This window comes from Camponotus vicinus, unplaced genomic scaffold (assembly GCF_025532165.1).
Source record: "Camponotus vicinus isolate PSW18456_S1 unplaced genomic scaffold, iyCamVici1.0 SCAF_9, whole genome shotgun sequence".
NCBI classification, from domain to species: domain Eukaryota; kingdom Metazoa; phylum Arthropoda; class Insecta; order Hymenoptera; family Formicidae; genus Camponotus; species Camponotus vicinus.
This window is the reverse complement of record NW_028141981.1, coordinates 15,837,274-15,860,688: the sequence shown is the minus strand read 5'-3', so window position 1 is coordinate 15,860,688 and position 23,415 is coordinate 15,837,274. Positions and strand designations below refer to the sequence as shown.

The 23,415-nt window shown below is 35.2% G+C and overlaps 1 protein-coding gene across 7 annotated transcripts in view; it reads left to right on the top strand.

The window, feature by feature from the left end:
• The window catches only part of LOC145977015 (uncharacterized), a 157,401-nt gene that overhangs the window by 128,200 nt on the left and 5,786 nt on the right, over window positions 1-23,415 (top strand). For 4 of the 7 annotated variants that reach the window (XM_083108632.1, XM_083108636.1, XM_083108633.1 and 1 more), the window contains exons 10-13: window positions 7,565-7,705; window positions 11,779-11,931; window positions 13,797-13,946; window positions 19,029-19,196. In XM_083108632.1, coding sequence (XP_082964758.1) covers window positions 7,565-7,705; window positions 11,779-11,931; window positions 13,797-13,946; window positions 19,029-19,196 — 612 coding nt within the window. The remainder of the gene's footprint in view (window positions 1-7,564; window positions 7,706-11,778; window positions 11,932-13,796; window positions 13,947-19,028; window positions 19,197-23,415) is intronic. The other 3 variants (XM_083108637.1, XM_083108634.1, XM_083108635.1) reach the window with 3 other exon arrangements.

Sequence of the window (23,415 nt, the reverse complement as noted above, 5' to 3'; positions counted from 1 at the left end):
TAAGAATCGAGTGCCGAAGCAACATCACGGCAATAATATGTGAGTATACGTTAGGGAAAGCGTTGAAAGTGAGGCACATGCCGTATAAAAAAAGCATAAATAGTAAATAAATATTTTTGATTTGTTTATTACTTGTCTTATAATTTATTTATGTGAATCGGCTATGATTAATTGCTAAATTATGATTAATTTGCTTACTGTTTATGTTTATTATATGCCATGTTATATGCCTGAGAGATAATAAACATGATAGTATGTAATTGCAATATCAAAATATTCTCCTCTTTTCTCGATTCCTGCTTTATATTTATACTATTAAATTATTTTATTACTATTCTTGTGTGTATTACTATTATTAAAAATTCTTGGAATTTTAATGATTTAAAAATGTAAAAATTAATAATTTTCGTAAATGAAAAATTAATTTTAAATTGATTAAGAGAATTTCATAAATAAAAGCAGTATAGATTCTTTGTTGAAACTTGCAAGAATTCTAAGGAAATTGATATATTTCATTAAACGTGGTATATGACACATAGAGTTTAAAGCAGTCTAACACTATAGTATAGTTGACTCGCCGCGAAGCAAGCAAATTACGTGACCGGTTTGTTAGCTTGTTCATAGTTAATTAATTATCATTTAGATAATCGACATGTTTAAATAACGATCGTCTTAATTATTTGCATTCACTTGTCGGAATTCTCCTATTATTTTATTATACAAACAATCACACAGACAAAGAGAGAAAAAATTTTAAGAAAGAGATGGAAAATTTTTAAAACTCGTCTTTACAAATTAACTTCCTGAAACCAACTTTAAAATTTCATATTCTGACATAAACAGTTGTGCTACTGATATTTTTCTCTCTAAAATACACATTACATTTCTCGACATATTATAAATTAATCATTGAGATAGCGAAATTTATAAAATTGAGATTATTTAATCGCAATCGACTTGGCTCGACGAATAAAGTTTCTTGGATTTTCACGGCGATTATTGATCGAGCTCGCGCATTAGCGATGAGAGCAAAAATTTGAAATTGCCTTCCATGGATTACCAGCATGGATGCGCGAAAGCATACGTGTAAACGAAGGAATAGGTAGATAGCAAACGACGCGCGATGCACGGTTCGATATGGTGCATACTATATCTCACCGATGCAATTTCGAGTAGGGATTTCGAATCCTCCCTCGCTGTGTGTTCTACCTTTTTCTCTCATTTCCGTCCATATTTACCTTGACTCGTGGCTTTGAACGTCACGTTTCCCCTATGTGAGACTCGCGAAGACCGAGAAGCCGCGGCAAGTGAATAGAGTAGCGCTGGATCCAATATCTCCCTTTTACCTTCGCTCTTCGTTTTCTTTCCGTTCGCTTTTCCTCTGCGCACCATTTCCACGCATAGTAAAATGTTGCTGTTACAGAATGTCGAGAGCGCGTGCAGATAAAGTGATCCGGTGCGAGCCGAGCGTTTCACGCGGCGCTAAATCACCTCGCGTCAACCCCCCAATTCGTCCGCATTCATAAATAAAGCCGCCGCATATCGCACCATTCGCCGGATAACTCGACTGCGAAGGCTGGAGGGTGGAATCAAAAGCCGTTTCCAGGCGAAATGCCGGAGTTACGACGTCGGGGCGGCTGTATCAATTCCATTTGCGCAGAAACGCGGAGAGATTCAGTTCCCGTCCAATCCGTCGCGTTAAAATTCACTTTCGGCCTGTTGCTGCCGCTACGAGAGGACGAGCTTTGTTGCGATCGCCTGACACATTCGCGTGATGTGATAAATTATTAGCGAAATTAGCGTGGTCTTTAGATATTTACAAGAGTTTTACATGTAAATGGATAAAAGCACAAGTCGGAAAACTGGCAAAGCTCTCACGCCAGAGATACTACAGCTCTCGCTGTAGAATCGTCGAAAAGCACGCGGCAAGTCTGTCTCGTTGGATCCTTCAACAACACTGTTTCGCGATGAACGCCGCCTTCTTGACACGAATAATCGCGATGCAAATGAGAAGAGTAATGTTCCCTCGACAAAAGGGAGCGAAAGGAACGCGACATTCTAACGGAGTAATTTAAATACTAATTTCCATGATAGAACACACGTTTCAATGTTGCCGGATTAATAAAGGAGATTCTACCCCTCACTGTGCTCGAATTACTGAAAGTTCCGATGAAACTTGAAATTGCGCAACCCGGGTGATCCGAATAAATAGAAGTTGCCGGCACGGATTAAGCGTCGTATAATACACAGCGATGCCGTGACCGACGACGGGGGGTATTACCTGCGTATGCATACATGACCAGACAGAAAAGGAAAGGAATTAAGTTTGCACAAAGGGATAAAACCCGCTTAATCCCGCTCAATGGATCCGAGAGATTATCCAGGTAACGAAGAAACGCCGTGCCTTCCTCTCACCGCGGAAAAATATGCGCCAATTTTCCGCGCTCTCCTTTCGACAAAAATCATTCATAAATCAAAGATTCGCGAAACGCGTCTCTTTTGCTAAAAAAAATAACGCGCGTGTTATTTTTCGAGAAATTCGTGGCAATTATTTTGAAACTGAGCATGTTGAATGAATGAAATGTATGATACTTGCGGGATGACCGCGAGGAAAACCCGGAAATTCGAGCTGCAAAGAAAGAATTGTTCGAAGCGCACTGATGTAAATCTATCAAGCTGGAGAATATCGCGTTTCTTGCGCTAACAATGCGGAGAGAAAGTCTAGCTAATAGGGTAACTCGCGTTCGCACGACGCGCGCTCGTTCAGAATTCCGGATAATTAACCAGGCCGCGTTTCGCCATTAATTGGTCCGGGAGACTTTCACGAAAATTAATCCGCCCCGGGGCACACAATATACCCCTCGGCGTGCAGCGGAATTTCAAAAGCAAAAGCGATTTGCAAGCGCTCGCAGCAAACTCTGTTCGATAGGCAACATGTGCTCTCGTTTTGAATATTTGGCGATTTACACGCCTTATTAAATCGCGAACGAACAATTGTTGATTTATCTTTTTTCTTTTATTTTTTTCTATTTTTATTCGATCGTACGAGCTTCGATGAAATTCACAACAACGGTAATATTTTTGGACAAGCAGAAATCGGCGCAATGTTCGACGGCGACAAAAACAAAGCGAAATATTCAAAAGTGATATCGTGTTGTGACAAAATACGCGAACCAAATGGAATTTACATCTATAAGAGGAACTAAATTCATTTTGCAGAGGTAGGCATAATCGTTGTATTTCTTCATCGTTGGCGATGATTTATGAGAATAACGCGAACACAGTCTACGCGGTGTCTTTACTTTTATTACGTGCAAAGCATTTACAGATACCATTCATTAGAGGGAGTGCCTTGATCGAGTGGGCTGAAAGGAAAGTAATGACGTTCCGGTAGAGGCTATCGGTAACATGGAACAAAGTCGTTAAGACCGCGTCTCGAGGATCCATCGATCTTCCGGAGCCTCGTCTCCGACTGTCAGTTTCAGGTTGCGCGTTTGGACAGACAACGTCGGCATGTCATTTAGGGATCAGAGTCAGAAGTGACGAGAGGGAAAGAACAAGGAGGACTATAGTAATTTTTCAAAGAAAGAAATTTTGCGAATTTCTCGGAAAAAGAAAAAGAATTACTCGCGAATCGCATGCAGATGATACTTATATTCTTTTCTTGGAAAATTTCCCGTACGCACTTTCATACTTAACATTTTAGCATCTTCATTTCTCAACGAAATGATACCTGATTTTTCTACAAAGTTTGATCATTTGGTTGATGAAGCGCTGGCGAAATTTTTGTAATATCTACAAAGTGATAATAAAATTCATTTAAATTTCTTTTGGAAGGATACGATTATTTTCAATAAAGTACAATGGCTATATTTGTCATTCTGGTAGAACCGAGTCTCTCTTTGGCGTGAAATAAGCACGACGTCTATTCTCTCAACAGAGCTGGGAACGAGCCAGAAATTATCACAATGCTTTGATCTTGTACCGACGCGCGAATACTCTCCATTACCCTTTAAGATTTTAAGACATTTGAAAGTTCTATCATTAAGCACAGCGAAAGACTTTTACGTTCGTTTCCACGTTAACGCACGATCTCAATGCATCTCATTTTCACATGCAATGTCGTTCCTTTATTTCTTTAAAATGGAGAAGAAGAGTGAGCAGAAACTAAAATAAAATTATAATAAAAATAAAAATGTAGATTCAAAATGTTGAATCATTTCATTTGAATGTTTATTGTTAATAACTCTCTGGAAATGAAGACTAAAATAGAATAATTATATTATAATGATAAGTAATAATTAATTAATAATATACTCTACTGGTAATATATTAATTAATAACTAACATTATTTATACACAAAATATAATAAATTCATCAAATATACATATTAATTACGCATTTTCGCATAAATCCTCAGAATGCTACATAGAAAATATAAATATACATAAAATTTTATGAAATTTGCGAAAACAACGGTAATTACTCGAGAAAAATCGATAACACACTTTGATTCTCTCGAATTTCATGTTACATGAGATCAATATAATTTATTAACGATTATAAAAAAAAGATAATGATGCGAGAGAAATACTCTTCTCCATACTTGTAACGACAAGAAATAAACTCACTAACATTATACGAATATAAAATCTCAATGTCGAAGATACTATCTCTCGATGCGGCCACTTCGCTTGCGCGGAAACGTTCCAAAGAGGACATCGTCCGTATGTAACTTTACATCCACACCGAGGAACCCTATCCTCGCAAATCCCGCCTGGACACGGTTCGACGAACCCGGTTGAAAAATAATCGAAGAGGGGTGTATTGGTTGGATCGCGGCCAAGGGTGTCCTCTCGCTCCTTTGATCGCTCCATCGGCCGAATCGGACTGCTGTATATATTATCAATATTGGTCTCTGCCGGTCTGTCCTTGTTCTGGGTTGTGCCATCCTGGATCGAATCCCGAGGCGCGAGCCGCGCGAGAGAAGCGGGAATAAGTTAAATTGCGCCATTCCGAGAAGCGTTCGAAGCGGGCACGGGCCGTCGGTCATGGGCTGGAAGCCCATTTCCGATAGAAACCACCCCTCTTCCTTGTCAGTCAAGCGAGGTGAAACCAGCCAGCTCGGCGTCTCCGTTATATCCATTTTCGGCCAATTCCGGATTGCGCCCGTTCGTATCCATTCGCGGGGATTCCACCTGAATCACAAGTCCAGCCCGGGAGATATCTGGGATTGATTACCTCGCAGGTATATATCGGGGATAGATCGACGATCCCGGAACGGTAACTTCCCTGAAACGACGACTAGCCTGTTGTACGGAAAAAGTTTAGGTCGCTGCAGTGAACTCCGCACTGCGGATCCTTGGACCGCGTCGTGCATTAACATTTGAACAGCTGAAACGAAAAAGCGATCAACTTCGAAAATTTGATACAGGAGAGGCAAAGAAATTTACCTTATCAAATTTACATTCAAAGTTCAATCGATTAAATTCGATTGAAAGTTTTATATACATTAGAAATTATTTATACTATGATTTATAATATACATACAGAGGATGGTATTATGATGTTTATCTTTGATATTTTAAATTTAAGGAGGATTACACAATTTTAAGATAATGCTAATCAAAATTCTTTGTACTCTTTATACGAGAGAATAGCTTTATCTTAATTATAAATCATAAAATATGATCCTTACAAAAGGCGAACGCACGGTTGCAGATATATTCATAAACGCAGTCGCTCAATGTAATCTGAAGAAACGCATTCCTCCTTATTGGTTTCATTGCTCTTTGCTTGCTCGATTGAATATCGATGATTGAATATTTAATGTGGATAGAAATTGGCATTCGGAGACAGTTTGACGTTTTATTTCTTGGTATACATTCTTCGTTCCTTAAATCCATATTTATGGATTCTCGAAACGTAATGCGCGGATGCGAACATGAAATTTCGTAATAATATCGCGAAATTTACTAATAGTACCTTTACATCATATTTAGAGAACCATTATATCATGCAACTTTGTTGAAATCGTTTTCATAATCCAAACATAATTATATTCTACATAATTTTGCTCTTGTTTTATATATTTTCCAGTATCTATGTTGCACTTGAAACTGAATCTTCAGAAGTAAATACGATTTCCTTTGCGTAGCAAAATTGTCAAAATTTTTTTGATGAACATTTGCCATCAAAAAGTTGAAAAAAATCGTCTATATTTCACAGTTTTTCCAAGTGAAAATACATCGCATCTCGCGAAATTATATTTCATCACCTACCTATTCAGTATGACAGGCACGCATCAGCCATCTCTTTCGAAATGCCTTATAAATTTTTTTATTTTGCATACATTAGCGCTAGCACGGTGCAAAAAAGGCAATAATTAAAATGTGCACCTAAAAATTATTTGTTAGTAAAATTATTCTAAGATTATTAGGACCTCTTATATTGTGCTTAGATTTAAAAACGTTAATTAATCTGCTATTAATTAACAATTATAATACAAATATAAAATTATATATTGTAATATCATTTGTTATCTGTTTTCATCTTTTCAAGATTTTAAACAATATCTTTCGCTACTATTATATATTTAGCGATATATTAATTTCGACGATTTTTTTAATCCAATTTTTTCGTCGCAGTTGACTGACCCGTTTACATGAATATGTAGCATCGAGATATGTCGTTATAAAATTGTAACGCTATCTTAGTTTTCCGTTTCACTGCGTCACTATTGATCTGCGACCCGTGCAACAATTGCATCGCGGATACGTCACAATATCGCTATATTAACAAATCGCCATACAATAGTTTTCTCATCGAAAAGATGAAAAAGAATGGGAATCATGCGAGAGAGAGAGAGAGTTCTTCTCTTTTCATTCGTTTTAATTAATTGATAACTATGTGCCCTTTGGCGTGATGAAAAATTGCTTGTATAATTGCTCTAATCGGCATAATTAATTCGATGAAACGAAAAGAATGAAAAGTATTTTCAAACGGAGCAGAAAGTATATTTATGATAATAAATAAAAATAAAAGAATATTACTTTGAGTTATAATTCAACTGTGAAAAAGTTAATTATTTTTTTTCACAAAGTTTTTCTTTGCATTTGTAATACATTTATTCGTTATATACAGTTTGCGAAGCCACATGATCGTCGATATTTGATTATATCAACTTTAATCAGCGAAAACGACCGCAAAGATTAATACTCATCGAACATTTCAACGATATAATGGCGTACTATCATGTTTGCGAATTGGAAAATGGAATGGTTTCATGCGAAACTCTCGATATTCAAATGATAATTGATTGAAATTGGAAACGTTTATATACAATATCATATCATGTATGCATGATTAGCTTATATAGAATTAAACTTTAATGCGAATGATCATGTGACAAATATTACGCAATTTATATAATATAAGCACCGTCTAAAATTTAAGAAGTAGATACTATAAAGAACGCGATTAAAATTCTTATAAATATATCACATTGAGTTGTATCACTCGAGATGATAAATTGTAATAAAAACAATTGTATATTGGTTGCAGCGAAGCTGGACGGCGTGAAAACATACATGAGGATGAGGAGAGTACCGAACCATTTGCAGGTGAAAGTTATCAAATGGTTCGATTACCTGTGGCTGACGCAGAAATGTTCCGACGAGGAGAAAGCAGTGAGTTGTCTTCCAGGTAAGCTTTGCTTGTACTATCTAATATTTAAATAATAAGAAATAAAACATTTAATTTTCCACGTAAAAGAATTTAAAAAATAAAAGATATAAATAGAAAATTAAAAAAAAATAAGAAGATATATCTAGAGCGAATTATTTTATTATCTGAAGCATTTCGTAGAAAATGTGCACATAAATTTTTAGTTACAAGAAATTTATACAAGATAAATAATGTAATTTTAACGCGAAATTTATTTTTATAAGAATCATTTATCTCTCGTCTTTAACTTCTAATTATCTTTATTAATGTGCAATATAGCACAAATGTTGGCGCAAATTTATTTCCATAAACGTGAGATATATGAAAATCTGGCCCGCAGCGTAATATTATATAATTTTACGATATTTATATAAGTTAGTTTATAAAACGTATGCAGGTGGTTGAGTTAAGCTTTGTGCTATTCTGTAAGGATATAATTCAACAAACGTGTAATTAATGCAGCCTCATGCATCGCAAATTCTCCGGAAAAACTTTGCATTTTTAACTGTAAATTTATTAGTTAAATAACGGGGATTCTGAGTTACACGAGGCGAATGTTTACGGGGAGCAAGCGAAATGATATTGCTGCCCTTCGAAGGTGTGTTGGCATATATAATTTCACGGAAAACATTTGATCTCGCAACTGCTGGCAGGATCTGTAAACTAAAATGCGAACAAACCGACGCGTAAGCAGGCTACCATATACGGTTGCCAACATCGGTTGCCCTTTAATGCAACCGCACGAGAGCAAATGACAAATTTTCGCCAAGTTGTTTCGCAACCAGACACAAATAAAAATGTGTGTTCTAAGAGTTTGCGGCTTATTGAAAAATTGATATTATAATTCTTGCATTAAATTTTACTCTTGGTAGTTTGACAAAAAATTTGCGTGACCATAATTTGCATAATTAATACGTAAAGTCATTATCTAATATGTTGAATACATTGTAAACTTGTAACTTAAATGTTAAGATATACGTGATTGTTACAAAAATGCATGTGAGCGTTTATTTTTATAACAGATAAATTTATTTATTGCCCAATATAATCGTATTTTTATTGATGCATTAATATGTGTACTAAAGTGTAACTATTTTCATTTATATGCACACACACAATACGCTTTATTTATTCTTCGTAAACTTTATGAACCGTTTTTTTATTGCCTGCGTAAAACTCGAATACATTTCTAAGCCGACTGTTAAAGGTAGCTCGTCGATTATTGAAGAGAAACGATATTACTGTTAGAAATTTACTACTAAAATGCTAATAAAGTGTAATAATAATTTTATTGCTCGCGATGTACTATAAGACAGACTGTATGCAACATAAAATATACGCAGTGTGTACAAAGCGAATAAACTAGAAGGAACGGGAAGGACTTACCGGGCTACACATAAGAGGACTTACGCTGAAATTTATTACATCAGATATACAGTGCTTAACGCAAAGTCAAACTCCCACTAAGAAGAAAATTGTCAGTTTCTCTCTAAGCTTTTGTAAGCTCTCAAAAATATTTTACTTTTGAAAAAACATCGACTATTTTTTCCTATTCCCATAATAAGCAATTTTTCCCATATTAAGCATAAGCAAAGACATTTTCAATATTCTTTTATCATAATTCTACTTACAAAAAATGAAAAAAATCATCATGATAAAGTAAATGGATGAAATTATATTAAGTATTTTTTTACGAATCCTTTTATTTCAACAAGAAAAAAATATGTTTCATGCTATTCTTTCACCCAACTGTTTATCACAACTATTATAGTATGCAAGAAATCTACTTTTCAACTCACATTCACCATTTTATTTAATGGCAAAGAATTGATATTTAGAGAGATAGTTAACATAACATAGTTTGGAGCGTAGAATGTTAAAAAGGGAATGAATTGTTGAAAAGGAACGTTATTATTTCACCGCGATGCGCTTTTCAAATGCGTTTCTATGGCGAGTGCAAGAAACGAGCGCGAGGATAACATTCTGGAAACCGTTTCGTATCGTCGAACGACGCAATAAACCTGCTATAAGACGCGAGTTGTAAAGTCTCCAAGTGTAATGTACAGCATAACCGAGAGTTGAAGATTGAATATTAGTGTGAGATGAAAAATTGTAGGCTATTCCAGCGCAAAGATTCTCATGCATATATCGTTTGAGATGCGACTAAAAACGTGAACTAATAACGACTCAAAAATACTATCGGAAACTAATAACGATAAACATTTTCGCAAAATATCGACATTTCTTAGCGAACAATTAATGTGAAATTTTTATGCTTTTTCGTTAAATTACTTGCTAATTTCAAATTACTTAATTTTTTTATAAAGTTTTTAAGTTCTTTAAAATAAGTGAAGGATAATAAATTTTTATTTTAACGATAAGTCCTGCTAGTAATTATCAAAGCAGCCTATAGCACGCATGATAACAGGCGATACGCGTACATTTTTGTGCGACGATAATAATCGGATTACATCGACGCAGAGACGAGCAATTAGGCTACATTACGCGTTAATAACGGAGCGTTATCGATCGCCCGACGATAAAATTACACGAGCAAAAAATGTCACGTGCTCCGATACTTACAATACGTTATGCTTGCGTAATCACAATTAGCGTTAATTTGCGGAATCTAGCGCTAATTTTGTATTAGTGCAACAACGCTAGAAATAGCATAGGGTGCACTTGTATAATCGACGTGTTTCTAGGTTAACTACCAATTTCCGAGGCACACGTTGTTACTAATTATATCAACAACAATGGTAATAATAGTAAACTTTACTTGTGTTAATCAAAGATTCATGTGGTAAATAATTTGACAGTCAATATATATTTTATTTTACGCTGTCATTAACTCCCACGAGAGTGTATAATTATTAATAATCGATATTTATTACAATAGGTAGTTAATCAGGTGTATTCATTTATTAATTGCATTTTCAATCGAACACGTATTGGTATTGTGATACAAGACTGATATTAAAATAGATATTAAAATTAGAGGAATTTCAGTTTTATAAAGAAAAAACTATATATATAATCTCTAAAAATCACTATAAATATTTTATTCGGAAATAATAGTTATATATAGAATTATGACAAATATATATCATAAAATAATAAAATAAAAATCGTACAATCAATGTTTATAACAGATTTTTCTTTAGTTCATGATCATTTGCCATAATTTCAATCTGATGAAAAATATTGTTTGCATAAATCGATGAAATATTTCATAAAAAGTTATTCGATGATATTATTGACGTGTCCATTTAAGTCGATGTATTTTCCAAACACCCGAGATAAAATCTTGGTAAATGTTTATCTCCATGTCTTACAGCTCTGTAAACGATTTACGACAGTTCGACATCTTTACTATCCATTATTCCTGCTGAAAAACATTTTCTTTTTCTTCAACAAGTATACGAGATTGTAAAATGTACTTTCTAATTGTAACAAGTTTTTTTTGGATCCTCATATCTTGCAGACAATAAGTTCAACGAAGAGTCTCCGGCTAATGAGACGCTGCCTTTAAAAAAAACACATACACCTCCGTTCGCAGAATAGTTTTACGCTTCACTTAAAAACTTTAGGTTAAAGTTGTCGTGTAACTTAGCGCAACGAAAACAATCTTTTAACGCTTTGCAACTTCCGCCGATATTGTGACTCTACAAATTGTCCCGCATAGAATTTTTATTATTTTTATATATAATTCTTTCACATAATTTTTACTTTAAAAAAAATTTTAAATATCAAATTAAAAAAATTAAAGAAAAAGGGAAAATGAAAATATAGAGTAAAACTGTATCGTAATTTTTAAATCCTATTGAATTAGAAATAAATTAGAAATAAATTAGAAATAAATACACATATTTTAAATTATAAATAAATACACATATTTTTTCTATTATATTTTGTATATTGTATTCTTAGCACATTTGGCGTTAAAAAACCAAAACTGTTTTTTTCTCTCCAGTACTTTTCATTGGGAAATTTAAGTTTTTAACACTCTTTTCTCGTCGCGTATTAATTCTCATTCCCTTCGTGCATTGCAGATAAGCTGAAGGCAGAAATCGCGATAAACGTGCACCTGGATACGCTGAGGAGGGTCGAAATTTTCCAGAACACGGAGGCTGGCTTCCTGTGCGAGCTGGTGCTGCGACTACGGCCCGTTCTCTTCTCACCCGGCGACTACATCTGCCGCAAAGGTAAGATCTCGGGTCATAGTTCTTTCGAGAGGCTCTACTTCCTCTCGAAAGAGGAGAGTACTTGGGTAGGTCGAATGTTTTATGCAAACTCTCCTTATACTCCACTTTAGAGAGAACGAGAATTAACACCATAAATTAGAATTTAGATAAAAAATGCGCCTCGGTTAAAGCAACGCGTCGCCCTCGCCCATTCCCATTTACGGCCCTTCGAGGATACGAATCTTAGACAGCCTGGTCTTTTTTCACCTCGCGCGCTCGATCTCTCCCTCTGAATTCAATGTGTTTTGCTTATGAAATGTAGTCTTGGAAATATACCAAACGATGTACTGGGTATGAAAAATGATTGTTCGTTCTCCCTCATTCTCTCTCCCTCTTTCTCTCCCTTTTTTTATACCGTCCCCATCACTAATAGCGGAAATCCGCCAAGGGTGGATGAATATTTTTCCTCTATAATCGAAAAAATGACTGTCGTCGTTCGGTATCAATATGAGAAAGACAGGTCTACTTTAGTATAATCTAATGTTGTATGGAGAATCAGTTTCTGACGACGCTACCATGTTCAATATTTTTTTCAACACTCTCTGGAATTTTATTTCTTTTAAACACAATAGCATTGCATATATTGTTACAAAATCGGGCGCTTCATTCATCAATTTATGTTTCTATTTGTCATAATCATAAAAGTGTGCGATTCTTCTTTATTAATTTAAACCTTTTAATATTGCGAAAGAAGTTTTTTTTATTTACATCTGTCTTGTGAAACAATTTACGATTATTTAATTCAATATTTATGTTCAAGAAACAATTATTTTTAATAACAAGAAATCTGTTTAGAACAGAATTTGTTTCGAAAAATATAACACAGTTACACCCTTGAATGTATTTATGGCGCATAATAAAAAACACTCGTACATAAAAGCGCGAGCTTGTTATTTTTTAGTATTCCTTGGTACACAGTACTTAATATTCACTCTTGAAACACAAACAATCACGTGAATAATTTTAATTTACCAAATATCGAGAACCGAACCATTCTTTGTCTTTCGTTCACTTTGTTTTCTCGCGACGGGAATTTTTTTTATCGCTAACAAAACGACCACAGCATATATTCGCGAATGCAACGGTTATTCCTTCCGATGAGCAATATCTTCCCTCTGATGGGTGACTTCACTCCTCGCGTATTCTTGTCATATCGTGTCGCACGATTATGGTCGGAATTATGACTTACCGTTACTACTTGTCTGACAACCGACGGCAGTTATTTTTTCTCTCTCTTTTTCTCTACCTATCTCTCTCGTCTCTGTGTCGCGAGAGTTTAAATTAAAGTCAATTTCTCTCTTTAATAGTTGATTAGTTGAATAGTTAATTTTTACGACTTATTATTTTTCTTTTTTAATCTTGAAAAGAAACAAAAGGACAATGGTTGAATTATGCGCGTATGTTGAAATCTTAATAAGCTCTTATATTATAACTATTATCCCATTTTTTTTCTTGTTGTTGCAAGAGAAATATGTCATGGTTAACAGTGGAGGTAGTCATATCGGTGGAATAATAGCATTATTATTATATAATAGACAGACATACATCAGCTCTCGTCGTATACCTCGAAATACATCAACGGTTACTTGGACCAATGAGGACTGATTATTTTTTTATACATTCATAAAAAAATGTTACGTGAATAAAAAGTGGATTTCATGTCAAAGTGCGTTCACAAAACTTTTTTTTTAAATGAAAAAAGATATTGTTCTTTATACATATTAGTTTCATTATCAAGAGTTTCAAAAATATCAAGTGCCTTGATTAAATTGGAGTAAAAAGCCGTCGAAGAAATAATTAATATTTGCACCTTTGCATGATTGCAGGTGAGGTGGGAAAGGAGATGTACATAGTGAATAGGGGCCGACTGCAGGTGGTAGCCGACAACGGGAAGACGGTGCTCGCCACCCTAAAGGCGGGTTCTTACTTCGGGGAGATCAGCATTCTCAATATGGGGACTGCAGGTAAAGAGTGCGGTAAATATTCCAAACGGACCAGGGGCCCGTGAGCTGTCCCCCTTCGTTTTTCACGATCACGTTTTCACGTTTCACGTTCTTACCACTCTGTGAGAGGGCAAGCCGTCGAGCCGGTATGAGCCGATCTAAAAACGATCTCTCTGCAATTTTTCACTATCTCTCTTTTTCTCGCAGACTTGTCCCACTTGTCGATCTTCACCTTAATCGCGATCGACGTTCGTGCAACGACAGCCGCACGGTATAAATCTTGTACGAAAAAAAATATATGCTATATGTATATCAGTAGTTTACAATGGAGTTAATTTTTAACGCTTACGTTAGAAAAAGAAATAGATAAAGATGATTTAAGAAAAAACTGAAACAGACTTTAAAAAATTATGTAATGGGATTATAATAACAATTAAAGTAAGAATAATTGAAGGAAATATTTAAACTGGGTCTTTTTAATAAGCAATATGTCGATATATACTTCGCGAATATATCTTATTATTGTATCACTTATAATCGAGAACGATGTATTATTTCTTGTTATCTACAGGAATCTTGATATAGTATGACTATTTCTGATTTTTATCATAATTATTAATTTTCGATAGAAAATGCGCGGAATAAATATATTATATTATTAAAAGAATTTACTCTGAAATATTTCTTACTTTTGGATATTTTCAAAATCAAACGTAATCTTTGAAACTTAAATTTAGATTTGTATATAGATACTAAATAAGTCATTAGAAAATTAATTAAGTTCTATTCTTTCTATTTGTAGGAGCATAATAATATTTTCTCATAAAGAGAGAAGAGCTTTCTCTAATTTAATTGTGATTGACGTTACATTATCCATCTACTGTGAACGATTTTGCTGCTCGTACACGATACTTTCCCATTATCGCTGGATCTGTTGCAGAATATATAGGGTCCTAAATTTACCGTAAATTTAGTGTGAAATCTAGTTATTTCAGAGAGTCGGGTTCCTTTCATATGCATTATTCAAGTGTAAAATGAAAATTGAATAATCGCTTTTTAAATATGAAAAAAAGAAGACAAAATTGTTTCTTTTTCTAATAAAAATATAATAAATAAATTCAAAAAATATCAAGACAAACGAGTTTTAGTTCCATTAAACGTTTCGCCTTTGCATTTGCATAGTTATATCAACTGGAGAACAATCAGTGTCGACTAACGCAAGCTCAAATAGTTATTCGCATTCGCCGCATGCACGTTGATAAAAAAGAGAAAATCAAGGAAGAAAAATATTCTCCTTCCGCTTATATTCCCTAACACAATTTAATAAACGTGATAAAAAAGCCGGCTCCCAAAGCACCGTTTCAATCACTCGTGCATCTTCCGGGACTTTGTCCCTGGCGAGAGTGAAAAGAGAATTGGCAATGCAAAGTATCGCTCCAATTTCTCTGCATCGACAATCCTATTGTCTCTGTCTATCAGGATGAAGCCGTTGACACGCGCACGTCGTGTGGGATCGATAGCAGTCTCATTCTTGTTTTTGAGGATCGGCTCTCTCTTTCTCTCTCTTTGTCTCGTTCTCGAATGACTCCTAAAATGAAAAAAAATAAGCGCCCAATGGGTCGTCAACGTGTATAAAGAGTCGCCTCGGAAACGGCACGAACTTTATATTCTTCTATCTAGAACTCCTTCCAGAGAAAACTCTTTCTTCTAACGAACGTTGTATACGCCGTGCAGAAACTTTGGATTAATAAGAATCGTACTTTAGCCCCATCTGAATGATCTTAATCCACTTTAAATTGAATTCTCTTTTCGTATATTTTCAGAGCGCGCGATCTTCGCGTTATTGAATTTAAAAAAAAAAACTTGATCCTTCATGATATTCTGTTTTTTTAAATAGTTGATAAAGAATTTCTCTTGTTTATGCCAGCGGCAGTCCTAGCTTATTTTCTCGGTAAACACAAGCTCAATTACTCAGTATATTGTATCTGCAAAAATGAGGCAATATTAGCGAAAGTATAAAAAGTTTTTCATACCCCGTTACTTGTAGATAACAAGGTATCCATCGTTCCGAGATATTTCCATAAATTCCGCAGGCGTTTCAGCTACGCTAGCATATCAATAGTATTTGAATTTCGCTCATGCTTGCATCAAGCCAAAGTTTTTATACGCTCTGCTTATCCAGTAAACAGTAACGTTAATTGAATTACGCAAACACAGTAGCGGCGGAGTAGGTCGTTGCGAGATCGTCGGCGCATCTCGAATAAGGCCCGTGACACGTATTGCCCTTTAGTCTCCACCCTTTCAATCTTTCTCACGGCTACTGTACTTCATTTTATTTTTTTACGAGATCGACCGGAACGACCGACCGAATTGACACACGTTATAAAATATCAAGTCGCGTTTTTTTTACGCGATCACCGCGACACCTGCGTTTACCGAAAAAAATAAGGGATTAAAAAAAATAAAAGATTGCACAATCGTTCGATGACGCATCGGAGTTTTCTTTTTGTTTATTCGAAAATACGTATACGATGCGTCAATCGAATGAAACAACAGACGGGGAGTTAGCTTCTCGCGAGGCGTACCGGTCGATAAAATTTTGATGAAAAATATATATATATTTTTAGCCATTCGTGTGCACGCGCGCGCGCTCACATACACATACATAATTTCTATTTCGCTTTCGTAGTTCTATTATTAGAAGAGATGGCTTAGAACTCTGGATCAATTCAGATTTTAGTCGCGCCCTTTTCAGCATCATGTCTTTGACTCTTACAATCGGTGCTGCCACGTCACGCTGGGATTGTCACATGTTTTATATTATACCATTTGCATATTTATTAATTGTTACGTTTATCTTTAATAATTAAAGAATGGCATTTGTAAAGAAGAGCTCAGACTCGCGTTTGCTTATAAATCAATAGTGCCAAAATATTTTGCATTATTTACAGCTAATATTGATGATTGTTTTTAGCTCTAGTGTAAATAGGTTTTGATCGCCCAAAAATTATTACTGTGCACGATCAATGTTTACAAATGCTTTCTACGAACATTTTCATTTTCATGCGATATATTATCATATTCATTGCACTGTTCACGTATCTTTCTCACAGTTTGTCACCATTATTCTACCTGACTTAGGCTATTATTGATGATTGTAATTTACTGTGATGCGTGCTGGTTTCGTACGGATATATTAACCTGCATTCGGATCCGCCAATTATATTATCACACATATTTATATATATCTATATATACATATGTATACACATACAATTTGATTATGATAGTTTCTGGCATCCTTTATCTTAAGTTAACTCTTGAAACACCAGATATATAACTTTGGTTATCTTGATCTATCTATGAAGGGAGATAGTCTATTTCGTTATTTTATCTTCATTATTTAAGTACATGTATAAAGAGAGTGAAAGTTATCTGTGAAAAACATAAAATAGACTATCTCTTTTCAGCAGTATATATATTCTTTATCGATATACATATACGTTATAGTCATATATATAGTATTGCAACCTATTAACATTATGTATAACAAGCGTAATTTGCAATGCATCTTGCGATGCAAATTGGTAAGAAGAGATCATTGCCAAAAAAAGGTACAGGAAATATCTGGATATGCATTTATTATTAAAATGTACGATACATCGTGATGATATGAGGCAAAACTTGCATGTCGTCCGCTTACACGTATTTTCGTCAAAATATATAGTCAAAATTTATTTGACTTTCTATAAAAAATAAAATTATCAATTAATTATAACAAAATCAACGAATAATAGGCAATATTAGTATTATCTTGGTAGAATATTAATCGAATACAATAGGTATACAATATGTTAAAGACATCAAAAAAATTTACCTGGTGTACACGTTTTAAAATTTTGAGAAAGTACAACTGTAAAATATAAAATACTTTTATTTTACACTTATAAAGCATTATATAAAGTTATATTTATACTTAAAAATTCGAGAATATATATCGGACTAGCAGAAAAGAGTTGTATTTCAAGTAAATAATTCAAATACTTTAGAAATATGGGAGCAAAATTTGTATTCTCTCAATTCTTTGTTAGAATTAACGATTCTAAGTGCGTTACGGTATATTTGACCGAAAGCGGGTAAAGCGAGCTTTGTTGCATTCGAGACGTGAAAACTTTCTGAATAATATATGACGCAAGTTGTGGAAGAGCTATTTATAATTCCCTTCGTGATAGAGAGAAACGCATGCCGCATACTACAATTATAGCAAAGATACATGTACACAAATACGAGAGCATAATTTTCAATCAACGGTAGAGTACTCCGTCGCCTTAGCTTAATTATTACAATTTGTATTACGACTCAGGTGCATTCGTAGCATACTAATGAAGCGAGACTTCCAAACGTAACATTTATCTAACGGTTAAATCTTCCTTGTGGAAATATATATAAAGTTTATCCGGCTTGTGAATTATCGTCGTTTTAGACATCTATCTGAAGCAATTACCTCGCTCTTTGTTCGTTAATTACGCGTTCTTTTATACGCTAGTATATAAAATATCGTTGACATCAATTAAAGTTGCAAATGATGGCTCGGTATATTATATTGGGCAAACTAGTTTATTAGCATAGTTTTTGAACGTTTAATTTTTCCCGCCCGGAGACAAAGGCTCAAAAATGCCAGCTGCATTTGAATCCGCGAAAAAATGCGAAAAAAAATATCGGATAAATACAGCAGACCGTGTAGCAATTAATTCGTACTTGCCATTATCTTTCATCAATTTATCAGCGGACAAACACCGGACGATTAAATTCCTGCCTCTGTTAAAAAGCCGGAAATACGAGCGAACGATATAACTCGATTAACATAGATTTATCGAATCTGAACGCAGCTTTTATAGATGTAGGGCGATATAAAATAGATTTTTCAATAAAAAAAAGTATCGGCGTGCAATCGGAACCACGTGCATTTCCGGATCGATCGAACGAGCTAGGAGAGCGAGGTGACATAGTGAGTCTGTAAATGCGACGAACGATCGACGCAGATCGATCACGTGCGCGGTTACATAAGAAAGCTTGATGCATCCCGATAACCAATAAATGGCTACATCGACGCAGGTAACCGGCGAACAGCCAGCGTGCGCTCGGTCGGCTACTCGGACCTCTTCGTCCTTAGCAAGAAGGATATGTGGGACGTGCTCAAGGAGTATCCGGCTGCCAGGGTACGTCTAGAAGCTATCGCTGTCAAGAGATTGGAGAAGTACAAGAGAGCCCCTCTGGAGAAAGGTGAGTCGAACTTGTCTTGTCTCTGCTCGCGCGCATCAAGTATATACAAACAGTTATCATATTTCTCCTTAATAGCAAAGGAGAAGACATCCTTTATAATGCTCGGTTGGAACAACTTTCGAAATTTTTGCAAGAGAAATTGAAAAAGCCTTTCGAAACTATATCTTCAATAAAATTCAAGCTTTTTATTTATAAAAGATAATTGAAAGAAGGCAAATTTATTAAATTTTTTTGCGTCAAATTAGCTGATTAAGAGAGTTTTTCCAATTCTCGAAATCTGTCACTTGCGAGAAATACTCGAAGAATAGGAACGCTCTAAAATTTCTTTATAATTTTATTCATTGCTATTATCTTATTATTAGATATGATTTGCGAGTGAATTGAAAATTGCTCGTGCGAGTTTATAATGCTCGGTTGGAACAGCTTTCGAAATTCTTGCAAGAGAAATTGAAAAAGCCTTTCGAAATTATATCTTCAATAAAATTCAAGCTTTTTACCCATGAAAGATAATTGAAAGAAGGCAAATTTATTAAATTTTTTTGCGTCAAATTAGTTGATTAAGAGAGTTTTTCCAACTCTCGAAATCTATGTCACTTGCGAGAAATACTCGAAGAATAGGAACGCTCTAAAATTTCTTTATAATTTTATTCATTGCTATTATCTTATTATTAGATATGATTCGCGAGTGAATTGAAAATTGCTTGTGCGAGTTTATAATGCTCGGTTGGAACAGCTTTCGAAATTCTTGCAAGAGAAATTGAAAAAGCCTTTCGAAATTATATCTTCAATAAAATTCAAGCTTTTTATTTATAAAAGATAATTGAAAGAAGGCAAATTTATTAAATTTTTTTGCGTCAAATTAGCTGATTAAGAGAGTTTTTCCAATTCTCGAAATCTGTCACTTGCGAGAAATACTCGAAGAATAGGAACGCTCTAAAATTTCTTTATAATTTTATTCATTGCTATTATCTTATTATTAGATATGATTTGCGAGTGAATTGAAAATTGCTCGTGCGAGTTTATAATGCTCGGTTGGAACAGCTTTCGAAATTCTTGCAAGAGAAATTGAAAAAGCCTTTCGAAATTATATCTTCAATAAAATTCAAGCTTTTTACCCATCAAAGATAATTGAAAGAAGGCAAATTTATTAAATTTTTTTGCGTCAAATTAGTTGATTAAGAGAGTTTTTCCAACTCTCGAAATCTATGTCACTTGCGAGAAATACTCGAAGAATAGGAACGCTCTAAAATTTCTTTATAATTTTATTCATTGCTATTATCTTATTATTAGATATGATACACGAGTGAATTGAAAATTGCTCGTGCGAGTTAAGTTTGCACGTATGAAACGTATCGCGTCGGAAATACGCTGAAAACTCCTTTTCAATTTACTTGTCTTCAGAGTCTTGATGTGCGAAACAGATTCGAATTCGACAGCAAACGTGTCGCGCCTTGCGAGCTGCTTGACGCGCGACCGAAACACCGCGGATGCCTGAAACTTTCCTCGTTATCGTCGTTAAAATAGCTAGACGTGCGGAAGTTTACGTGCCCTCGGTACAAGGCAAGTTCTTCAGGGCGCGGATGCCATTCGGAGAACTTTGAACCGGGATTCCATCAAGATACGCTCTCGTCGCTGGCATGGCGCATTAACGAATGAACCGACGTGGAACACTCGATTGTAGTTTCGGGCGTGTATAATGATAGCAGTTAAAGATGTCTTCGAGACGGATACGTTGTAGCCTCGCGTGACGTTTCAAGATAGCTGAACTGTAGATTTGACATCCTTGTAGATCTGAGCCGCTATCGCGAAATTCGTATTGCTTCACTTGGATTCGATACAACGAACCAACCTACATCCCGATAAGGAATATTTTATTTGTAGCATCAAATTTTATTCCAACTGAATTTTCCGTCTTCGAGAGAATCAATCCTTAAAAAATATTTTTCGATCTTTGGCGCTTTTCGATAAAAATGAAATCATAGGGTATAAGTAACTTTCACGAGTCTTTTATCTTTTGATTAACTTTGGCTTGAGTTTTATTGATAAGAGATGGAATTAATTCTTTGTTAACTTTTATCCGGTCAAGATTAATTTTCTCATCTTTCACGAACTGTTTTTATATCATTTTTATATCATGAGATATGACATTAAGGATTAATGAGAAAGAGCAGTCTTTTTTTTATTTTCTTTCTTTATCTCTTTCGGATTTTGTGATGCGACTATTGTGAAATACAGGCACGCGCCTAAAAGAGATACACCATGGGTTGACTGCCTCGAGGGCTATATGCTATCAACATCTCCCTTTCATCGCTCGCCTTTTATTTTCAAAAAACCGTCGTCCGAAACATTCTTTTCGACCTCTATTTTTTGCTGAAAAATTGTTCGTGGCTTTTCCTCTTCTCCCCTTTCTTCGGCAAACGCAATGATCATATAACGTAAGTGGAATATCACATATGAAAAGTCTTTTTGAAAGCTTCTCTTCTACCGAATATTTTCGAAAAATAAATACCATTTAAACGAAAGAAGTTAACAGTGACAAAATGTCATCACGTGAAGAAATGTCAATGGAAATCATTTTTAACTTCCCATCTTTTCCATTGAGGATTAAAACGGTGTAAAAACGGCGTTGCAACGACCTATCATGCAACTACTATCGTTTACATCTTCTACAAAGGGAAACAATTTCCCTTATTTTTTTTCTCAACCTTCCTGCCAGGTTAAAAACTCGGCTTCATTCATAAAGAGAATAATTTTATTTTTCTCTTCCAAAGCTGCAAGGGATAAGCGACTGTATTAATGTTTTACCGCAGTTCTCTGTAATGGTGCCATGCTCGAAAGTTTGGTGCGTAACACAGCGAACTTCGCCACCTAGCACCGCAGGGTGAGCAAAGGGTGGCGGCTTTTGCACGCGCGCGCGCGCGCGCCGTAGTTTCCGGATTAATTAATTAAATTCCTCGACTCTCTCCGTCCTCCTATTACCAACACGCGCTCGCGAAAATCTTTTGAACGATTCGCAACGAAATCGCGTCTTCACCCTCGCTGAGCACTTTCAATGCCACGTGATCGTCGATATTCCCACGTTAATGTCTTTGAAGATTTTCGGTCGTTGAACTTTAGTGGAGCGTTTGAAAGATATATTCCAAAGCATGGAACTTTTAATGGACACTTAACGTTGTATTCCTCGATATGAACGAGCGCTCTTTTCGATTTTAACGTGAAGTTGTGAGATGAAGAACTCTATCTGTCATTAGTTTTCAAGTACCATTTATTTCTGAAAATGTTCTCTAGAAGTAATAATGAAAAAAAGATGTCGATATAAAGCATCGCGAGTTATTAATACTAAGTTTTTCTTCTCAAGAATTATAATGAATTATAATTCATGCATTCGTATCGTGTGTTAAATGATTTTTTATCTACACTGAAAAAAAGGCTTGGTTATAATAATCCAAACTTGATAAATGTTACCCACCGCTGTGGTGAAATAGTTTCAACTAAACGTATAGGTGATTAAGACGAAATTATTTAATTATTTTTAATATTTAGTGAACTCAATTAAACGTAAAATATTTATAACTATTTTTGGAAAATGTTTATAACTATTACTAAATATTTTGTTATTATTATCATACTTGATGATAAAGACTAAATATTTCAAAAAATGCATTACTAAATGCATCTCATAGATTTACCCAGAATTTTTTTTTCAGTGTAGAGAAATCACACTACAAATCCGCTACCCTTTTATTTATTTTTTCTGTATGTTCAATTGTCTAATGCAGAGAGCATGGTGGATGAATGCGAGATGGAAATTATACGGTAAATGCAACAATGGGCAAATATTTCTACTTCGATATCGCTACCTCGAAATTTACTCGTCCGCATGCGAAATGTTTTCGCGATCTAATTCCTCGCACATGTAAAAGCGCGAAGAATGAACAGAGTCGGAGGGTACTCAGCGGCGAAAGTCGATGCCGCACTGATGGAGATAAATAGCTGCGGGAGTCCCAGCAATTCTTTTCTTCCGGGCGTCTCGTTGATCCGACATACGCGGAAACGACGGTCAGAATATATATCGCGATACGACGGATCAACCCCGGCCTATGGCTCATGCGAGGTTGAAAGCCTTCCGGCCCTCTTCCTATTTTCTAGTAAAAAATGTGCGGATATACACAGATGCGTCCCGGCACCGCCGGCAATATATGTCATTCACTCATCCCAG